This window comes from Lactuca sativa, chromosome 3, assembly GCF_002870075.4.
Source record: "Lactuca sativa cultivar Salinas chromosome 3, Lsat_Salinas_v11, whole genome shotgun sequence".
NCBI lineage: Eukaryota > Viridiplantae > Streptophyta > Magnoliopsida > Asterales > Asteraceae > Lactuca > Lactuca sativa.
This window is the reverse complement of record NC_056625.2, coordinates 160,900,889-160,910,325: the sequence shown is the minus strand read 5'-3', so window position 1 is coordinate 160,910,325 and position 9,437 is coordinate 160,900,889. Positions and strand designations below refer to the sequence as shown.

Below are 9,437 nucleotides of genomic sequence, written 5' to 3'. Positions count from 1 at the left end.
ACCTTACTCTACTCAAAGCGAGTTTAGAGTTGTCTGCTTGGACCCTCTTTTCTTTAATAAGCAGAGGTACTTTCGCTTCTTTTACCATCTCCATCCTCTTTCTCCATTATATTTCACTTCATCAATATAACCCCTAAGACTCTCAGTTTTAACCACTGAGGTTTATGGTTATACAACATCTGTGTTAATGATCTTAGTTTCATGCCACTATGTACTAAGTGAAACCCAAAATTCAACACCACTAATGAATTGATGGTGAATTCAATAATTCAAGATATTACTTGTTACCCAATGAAATCTCTTTTACTTTTTGAGTAATCTTTATGAGATTGCCTTTCACCAAGGTATCTCTAACCCTAAAAGATTCAGTTTATTTTTTTTGAGATTTCTTAAACTCATTTGTCACTATAAATTATTTCTCACCTACTTGTTCAACAGATCACAATGATCTCACAAGTACTTCGTTCTATTTTGATCTTCTATTAAGTATCGAAATTATGAATTGAAGCGACAACCACCCACTTTACCCTTTAAAAGATGTCTTTCAAAACTTCTGAACAAGTTATTGATCGTTATTTCATGGGAAACCAAGCAAGCACTTCAAGGTCTCTCTTGACTTTGAAGGAAGTGATTTTTGCCCATAATCAATTGCTTTATGTCTCATACAACATCACAGTAAATCCCAAAATACTAGTTTTATTTCTTTATATTTTACACCCTTTGCACAAAAATTTTTAATTTTCCAAAATTCTAAGTTTTACAACAGATTATCAAGGCACAAATACTCAAGCGTTATCCGGTGGATCCATTGGATTGAATAGGATGCCGACTCAGCAGAAATTCAAACGTTTTGACAATTTGAAAAAGGTGAGTTGTTATCAAAAGGCGTGAAAAGGGGGAAACGTTTTTCTCTCTCCTGCGTCACCCTCGGCATGCCAACTGTTCTCACATCAAGTCAGGCGCGTTTTTAGAGATAATCCAACATTTTAGCCGGATTCTTCTCTCTCATCCCTGTACGTATAAAAGGAATTGGAACGGTACTCTCTCAACCTTTATCACTTCCAAAAAGCTCTCAAAGAAACCCGGTTATTTTTTGCATTGTTCATCATCACTCTCAAGCTCCTACAATGGCAGAATCTTCATCTGTTCATGATACCTCGGTTCGTCAACCCCTTCTCATAATAAAACCCCAACAAAACCTAATCATTGATCTCACTCCCTTCGTTTATGAGCCGTATATGCTTTATGTGGTTGAGTGTCTCAAATACTCACCACTTGTTGATGCACTGACAAAGGTTGGAATTGTGCCAATGTCGTTCTTATCCCATGTCTACTCTACGTCATTCTACGACAAAGCAAATGATCGTATCCATTTCGAGCTTCACGATGAGAAAGTCTCGATCTCCAAGAGCCGATTTTGTGCCCTAATCGGTCTCTCACAAGACCCATCTCTGGTAAACCCTGACTCCATTACCATTGGCCAACTGTTCACCATGTTCTATCAAATGGGGTATACTGAAACCCTAACAACCGTCACAAAGTTCAAGAAGTCATGTCTTCATCCTCAATGGAATGGCTTATTCACACTCTTGTTCAAGGGTTTATCTGAGTGAAGTGCTGGTTCTGACGGTGCTAGCAAGGCCTTCATGACGGTGCTGTATGGGCTGTACAGCGGGCTCAATCTTGACTATGGGTCTATCATTTGGCAGCAGCTGGTTCAAAGTCTGCTTTCTTCATCAAAGCACTCAGAAATTTCATGTGGGCGTTTCTAGACCATCATCACCAAGTGGGAAATGGATCGCAATCGTGTTCCAATAAAGGCGGATTCCTTACTCTCTTCAATCGCCACCTTTCATACGACGAAGATCGGCTCCATTCCTGAAACAATGCTTGCTTCTATCTCAGCATCAAGCAATCTTCTTCAGCAGTACAGAAAACGTAAGTCCGTTGGTCCGCGTGAGCTTACTCCTACAATGCTTCGTTCCATTGAAGAAGCTGATAAACCAGCTAAAAGGGGCAAGAAACCTGAATCGCAAAAGGAGGGACAGGTAGCGAAACCATCCAAGGGGCAGACCCCCAAGAAGAGGAAAACTGACAAAGCAGCCCCTTCTCAACCACAACCCAAAAAGCAGAAGAAGCCTGCTAGGAGACTTATTCTTCAATCCTCCAGTGAGTCGGATTCAGATTACGTTCCTCCTAACCAGAAGAAAGCTCAATCATCAGACTCTGAGAACGAAAGTTCAGATGAAGAGGCTTCGGGCCGAGGGGATACTCCACCTCGCTCCCCAACTCCAGAAATTCCGGTTCGTACACTGCCTCCTTCACCTCCACCTGTTACCATTCCTGCTTTTATCCCTCCTATCTCTCAAACAACTACCTCTCAACCTTTCACCTCTATACCTATCCCCATTCCCATCTTCGCAGACACAACCTCTACCACCACTACAAAACCTACCTTCAATATTCCCAAACCACCTGTAAACGAACCTACCTTTACAATCGAAAATCCAATAACAACCGAAGCTCCCGCTACTTCAAAACCCTTATCACCAACACCTTCTACAGAAACAACCCCAATCTTGGGCGGTGAGGACTTGGAGTTTGACTCCACATACTTCAGTCCTTATCGAGTACAGAATGAGGATGATGAGGACGAGCCCATTACCAAACATCATCTTAAAGCGGTCAATGAAAAGCTGGATCAACTGCTTTCCTTCTCTTCCTCAAGCACTTATTCAGATGCGACATTGAAGGCTCTATTCTCTTCAGTGGTTGCTGAACATTCAGCCTCCTTAACTGTTGCCGCCAAGGCTATTGAAGCCTCCACTTCTCAGTTTCAACAGGCCGCTCAAGTTGTTGATGCATCTATAAAAGAGTGCAAGGAGGCGACCGCAAAAGTCGATAAACTAGTTTCGCAGGTTCACATCTTTTTAGATTCTTTGCAGGATGCTGCTACCAAGAATGCTGCTATAGTTAATTCTTCTGTAGAAATTCTTCAACAGACTCTTCAGTCTGAGTGCTCGAAGGTTGAAGCAGCACGCCTCGCTATTGAACAGGCGAATGAAGCGTTTCATGCTAATGTTAATGAACGCTTGACTCAACTACAAGTGGACTAAGCCATGGAAAATGGGATCATGGATGAGCTTGCCAGACGTACAAATCAGCTTAAATTACAAACACACAAGCTGCGATCTGCTCATGCCGAGATCGATGACCTCAAATCAGAGAGGGAAGTTATAAAGAGTTCTGCTGCCGACGTACACTCCATTCTTCTTCATCTCATTGAAGGTCATGATCCCCTTGTCACTATCACCACTCGAAGGCATCTTGGAGACAAGCTCCGACCGGCACTAGACGTCCTTAGTCGTATCGAGGGTGTTCCCGTGACTGGGTTCCAACCACAACAAGAGGGAGAAAAAGAGTTCAAACAAGAGAAACAAGAGACGAACCAACCTCCTCCTTCCAGCTCCAAGCCAGCTACTGAACCGAAGGGTAATGAAGCTTCTGTCAGTAACAAGGAAAAGAAAAAGAAGAAAATCGGTGAAGATGATACCGACAACGAAGACGATGTCTACGTTGAAGTTCCTAGAAAGCCTGTCCCAAAGGTTGCTTCTTCATCAAAACAAACTGAAGAAATTTCAATGAAGGAGCGAGCTGAGCTAGAACAGAAGCGAAAGGTGGCGGAGCTCCTTGAAAAGAAAAGGCCGTGTTCCTTGAATGGACCAGAAAATCGCTTCAGAGGTGCGCAATTGACGAGCCAGTTGTTCTATGGCTCGAGCCAATCATGTCTTTCAACCTTGACAACTCCAAGGATGCGCAATTCGACATGCCAGTCACCAAAAAGGCATTCGTCTTCCATTGTTTCAACTCAACTGCTGCCATTCCATCTCCAGACCCGAAGGTAGATAGGGATCTGCTAGAATTTTATCTGGAGTTTGCTCAGCCTCAATACCAGACATGGAGTTCAAAGAAGATAACCACTATCAAGGTGATGAAACCATATTCAGCAGGGAAATTCATCAATGTCAAGTTTAGGGTGACTAGAGGAACCGAAGGCTCCGTTCACCACTTTTCCCTTGCTGATCTACTGAACCTCAACCTCCATGATTGGATACTCCTCAACAACATTCTTCTATCAAATCCCTAGGAGTATCAGCCGATCATTGATCATGTAAAGCGTATGCTTGTGTGCTACATACACGAAGTAGCAAAAATGGACCTGGAAATTGCATCTGCCATACACAAGCGACCAACGATCAAACCGATGGGCAGAGTTGGCAATGTTAACTCCATGATCAAGGGGAAGATTGACTCCAAGTATTACACAGTAATGTTTCTCAGGGGCGAAGGTCAAAAGTGCATGTTCGCTCTTGTTGACAAACACCTTTTCTCGACGACTTGTCTCGAGCATATCTTGGAGATTATACAAAGGTGTGACCAGAACAGTGCTGCTGATAAAAAGTTGTTCGTCGACATGCTGAGGTGGTACATTTTGTTCCGACAGACTATTCTCGCCATCATTCCTAAATTGTTTAAAGTTATCAAGACGGTGAGACCTGCTCAGAAGAAATAATCTCTCGCCTCATTTGACGCAAAGGGGGAGATTGTTGAGTCTAATGAATTGCGTCATGGGCTCGGTCCATTGCCTAGATTAGTTGTCGGTATTGGGTATGTCCAGTCGTGCGTTATTTTGTATTAGGGTTTAGTATATAAGTTGCATGCATGCAGACTTAGATGGTAGCGCTTTTATTATTTTCGTATTCACAGTTTTGTAAACCCTAGCTCGCCTCTACAGCGGAAGTTCTTCATCGAGCTCTACTGAGGCGTGACTCAGTTTTGAATCATAAGCTCTTATTTGATTCTGATCTGTGTTCGTTCATTGTTTATTCTTAGCTGCTAGCACTACTAGAAAAATAGCCTTTTACGACGCGCAAATTACGACACTCATTAATATATGTTACGCAAACGAGAGTGACATTAAAAAAGTGTCATCTCTTTAGAAAATTTAAGGATTTAGGTCACGCATTATTGCGTGCCTTTAAATTAGTGTCAAAAGAAAAAAAATTAAAAACACGGAGGGCGCTGTACCTTAAATGCGCGCCCTCTATATGTGTCGCTTTATAATTTTAATGAACGCGCGTTCCTTAGTTACAAGCGGGAAAAGAAAAGCCAAAAAATTAGAAAAGCCCGCTACCCTCCCTGCCCTAAGCATTTTCACGCATCTTTCATTCTCCTCACACTGTTGTACAACTTCTCAATCAAAGATCGAAGGTTACGATTTCATCTCCATCTCTCGACTTCATCATCTCAATCAAGAAAAAGGGCTTTTGATTTCCATTCATCTACTTCATCGTTGCTGTAATTTCACCTTCTTCATCTCTCTACTGTTATTGAGAATACTCGCCAATAGTTTTCTTATTCCCCACTCGATGTTGAAATTTTCAGAAAAAGCCCTAATTAAGTATTATACTCTCAAGTCTCAATATTAGAATCCAAATATTGATTCTCGTTTGTTTCTTATTCCCCACAGATAAATCGAAAAAGGGGAATTAGAATGACGAAGGTAGCGGGAGTTTTGGTCCGGTGGTCGTGGTTCATCTATCGAGAAAGGAAGATGGGAACGCAAGCAGCCATGGTGGCTCGATGATGGAAATCAATCGAGAAAGGGGAAGCACCTCTGGTGCCGGATCGATTTGACAAAAGGAGAAGGGAGAAGCAGCGACGCTTCTCTTGTCTGCCACAGCTTGGGGGGGGGGGGAGGTGCTTCGGCGGTCTCCTTGGCTGTTCTTCCTTGTCGCCAGCAGATTACATGTAGGGAGGGGACTCAACTAGTCCGATGGAGTAGGGCAAGTAACGACTGGTAGATCAGGATGATCGATCTATTCATGAGGAGGAGGAGGAAATTATTGGTTCCCGGTGAGCCTTCCTTGGCTTCTTAGACTCCGTCATTGGTAGAAATCGGAGGACCTTTGGGGTTTGGAGAGATCGAAGGAAGAAGAATGAAGAAGTGGTGGTCTTTGGTGATTGAAGGTAAACGGATGGGGTTTTCTTGAACCTCACAGGTCGTATTCATTTCATGTTTCTATTTCCTACTCGTGTGCCCATTGAAATCACGGTATGTTTGATTTCAGACATAGCTGAACTTGAATCTCCACTGGGTAATTTCTTGTCCTTCCCAACTCCCAAGTCTTAGTTATGAACATGCTTATGGATGTTTGTTTGGACAAACATAACTTGGTCATTGATCCAATGTTCAAGCGTCCATATAACTAATATTTCTGATGTTTAGTTGCTATATATTAACTCAGCTTCAATGACTCAGGTTTATGCTCTTACAAGAGAAAGGGATACACTACATAGAGAGCAAAATAAAAGAAGTGATGCCACTGCGCTTCTAAAGGAAAAGGATGACATAATCACTCAAGTTATGGAAGAGGGTAATGAAATAGCTAACTGCTAGAAAAGAGGTTTCCCAAGTTCTAGATGAAGCTTTCAAAGACCACATTTTGCTACATAGCTTTGTGAAATTTATTCCTCTGTAAGGTTTATGTAGGACTTAAAAATTTTTCATGACATTTTCTAAGTTTTTAAAGTATAATTAGGCATAATAGATGAATAGAGGAACGAGTAATCTCAAAATTACTTTTTATTCTACACATGGTTGCTCCAGTTGATTTTAAATTTGTCTCTTCTATAACAACATGGATCTTTTCTTGTAGGACATATGTGAAAGATGGCATTCACGCAATATCAAGTAGAAACCATATCTGGATAATTCATACCTACATTAGATTTTGATCAGACCTGTATTATATTTGGATAAGTAGTTTTTACCTCTGCATCATAAAAGCTTCAAGATATTTTATGGGTTTTTGCTCCAGCTTGGTTTTATTGGAATAAAAAAGGAAAAAGGAGAAAAAAATGGATTTTTAATAGGTCCAAAGATATTTCGATTAAAGAATCTGCAGCAAGAGCATTCTCGTCTTTTTTATTATTCATGTGCTGAGTGTTTGTTGGATCGTTGGCGATCGGATTATAGAAGATTGTCCAACTAATTTCCTCAAAAGACTTCAAGGGCATTTATGGAATTTCGAAAATATAAAAGGAATTGTAGGGATTAGTAATTTTCTTGTATTTGTACACAAGATCAGAAAGATGAAATTGAAGAATTAGAAGCGTCTTTGGAGGCTTTAGCGGAAGAGCTTGATAAAAACATTGTAAAAGGTCAAGTTCTTGAAAGTCAAGTGAATGAGAAAGTTTTGATAATCAATTCACTTGAAGCAGATGTTTCAAGAGAGCGTAAGTTGGTAAAATCACTATTTTCTGAAATCCAAACACTAAAAGATGCCTTAAAAGCATATGAGACGACCGGAATGGAATTGGCAAAGGTCCAGGAGGCTAATAAGAGAATTGAAATGGAACCGGTTCAATTGGAAACTAATCTTATTGAAATGGAAACATTAGTTGAATCAAGAACTTGTGAGCTTCTTGAAGTTAGAAAGGAGTTAGAGATGTCACAAGCTCCTGCTGAAGAAAATGAGGCAATTGCTACCGAATCCAAACAGGTAGTTGAATGCTATTGTTTTGTATTTACCTAATGAAATCTATTTTCTACAACATTGTTAATTCTTTTTTTTTTCAATATAAGTTGCTGAAACAAGTAAATTGTATGGTGACTGTCCTTGAAAACCAGGTTAGTTTGTTTTTTAATTGGAAGTTAGCATTATATTGTAAAACTTTATATAAATATTGGCAACCTGATGAAATTGTTGGACTAGAGAGTACAAACAAATGGTAAACAATAATTAGATTTTTATCATAGTATTATATGGTTATTTTGAATTTGATATACAGGAAGATAAATATTAGCAACCTGATGAAGTTGCTGGACTAGTAGAATTTTGGGCTCTCAATCAACACATTTGTAATTAAGGCATCATACTTTTTGACTTACCTGTGTATTATTGCATACTATTTTCATTTCTTTTTATTACAACTTCCTTCATTTTATGACAAAAATAGCATGCTACTTTCATTTATAAAACATTAAAACAAAAATAACATGTTACTTTCACTTTTATGACAAAAATAGCATGTTCTATTCATTTTAATGATAAATAGCTTGCTACTTTCAATGTTTAACCTCTAGGAGGAAATCAGTTGAGATGATTATGTAACCAAATGGATTTCATGAAATGCTTCACTGAATAGGACTCTACTGCTCTCTCTGTATCAAAAGTTATTTAATAATTTTAAAATTGGGCTCATAAGGTGCCAGCATTTGAAGAACAGATTCATAGCAATGTGGTTGTGGCTTATGCAATGGATCTGTTGGATCTTGTACAAAAAGTAAGATGGTATTTGACCAAGTATTTAATTGTCTACAAACTTTTCATCAAGTATTTGTCTACATGTGATGTAGGTGTTAAATGCATGTGTTCGTCAAAAAAAATCTAGAAGGGGCATTTTGGGTATTGCAGCAGCTAAAGGAACAGGGACAACAACCTAATACCATAACATATGGACTCATAATGGAGGTATTCACATTGTTATTGTCTTGTTTTCTTTTCTTTAACTTATATTTATATTTATATTACCTTGTTTTTTATATGGTGCTAAAGGTAATGCTTCCATGTGAAAAGTATAATCTTGTTCACGAGTTTTTCAAAAAAAATGCAGAAATCATTTATTCCAAATTCATTAACTTACAAAGGTAAGTTAAATTCATCAGAGTTATTCAATGTTGTATGATTCTGTTTCCATAGTTTCTAATTCCATTCCGATTCCATAGTTGTTGTGAATACACTCTGGAAAGAAGGGAGAATTGATGAGGCGTTTGCAGCCATTGAAGATATGGAAAGATGTGGAATAGTTGGTTCAGCAGCAGTTTATTATGACCTTGCTAGATGCTTATGTAGTGCGGGAGGATGCAATGAGGCTCTTATACAAGTAAAAACAACACTTTATATATATATATATATATATATATATATATATATATATATATATATATATATATATATATATGCAATGAGGCTCTTACCATACAAACAATGTTTTTTTTTGTGTGTGTGGGGGGGGGGGGGGGGGGGAGGGGACCACATTGACTAGGTGGTATTGTTCCTTCTAAAGTTCCTCTTGGTGAGTCTTTTAATGTCTGTATTGTCCTTGGTAAAAGATACTCCTTTAGACAACTCATTCACCAACAAAGGGTTTTAGGGAGGAAGGTAAGTATAAGTTATCAAAAATAGCCTTTAAATGTTTTTTTGTTTATTTCAGCAATGCCTTGTTATGTATTGTGGACGATTGGACTAATTGTGGGAAGCTATTCTTATTTGATTTTTATTGATATTTTTTCAGCTGGGGTTAGTAATTGATCTTACAAATACGTCTCGTTATTATTCTATGAATGATTGGAAGAAAGAAGGCATCAAGTA

At 39.1% G+C, this 9,437-nt stretch overlaps 2 protein-coding genes across 2 annotated transcripts; both read left to right on the top strand.

Annotated features, from left to right (window-relative positions):
- Positions 1-1,793: 1,793 nt before the first annotated feature.
- LOC111904724 (uncharacterized) lies at positions 1,794-3,116 on the top strand. Its single transcript, XM_023900455.1, has one exon. It carries the CDS (start codon positions 1,794-1,796, stop codon positions 3,114-3,116), a length of 1,323 nt encoding a protein of 440 aa, XP_023756223.1.
- Positions 3,117-3,119: 3 nt separating this feature from the next.
- Positions 3,120-8,509, top strand: LOC122197072 (golgin candidate 5-like). The gene is made up of 7 exons (XM_052769843.1): positions 3,120-3,492; positions 3,547-3,741; positions 6,309-6,437; positions 7,147-7,565; positions 7,649-7,693; positions 8,272-8,349; positions 8,423-8,509. The coding sequence occupies exons 1-7, from the start codon at positions 3,120-3,122 to the stop codon at positions 8,507-8,509; spliced, it is 1,326 nt and encodes a 441-aa protein (XP_052625803.1).
- The last annotated feature ends 928 nt before the right edge of the window (positions 8,510-9,437 follow it).

Bases quoted from the DNA above. Each gene is read 5' to 3' on its own strand.
- LOC111904724 (XM_023900455.1), top strand. From the start codon at position 1,794: ATGGATCGCAATCGTGTTCCAATAAAGGCGGATTCCTTACTCTCTTCA.
- LOC122197072 (XM_052769843.1), top strand. From the start codon at position 3,120: ATGGAAAATGGGATCATGGATGAGCTTGCCAGACGTACAAATCAGCTT. The intron at 3,742-6,308 runs GTGCGCAATTGA...ATATTAACTCAG, and splicing joins ACCAGAAAATCGCTTCAGAG to CTTCAATGACTCAGGTTTAT. The intron at 6,438-7,146 runs GTAATGAAATAG...TTTGTACACAAG, and splicing joins CACTCAAGTTATGGAAGAGG to ATCAGAAAGATGAAATTGAA.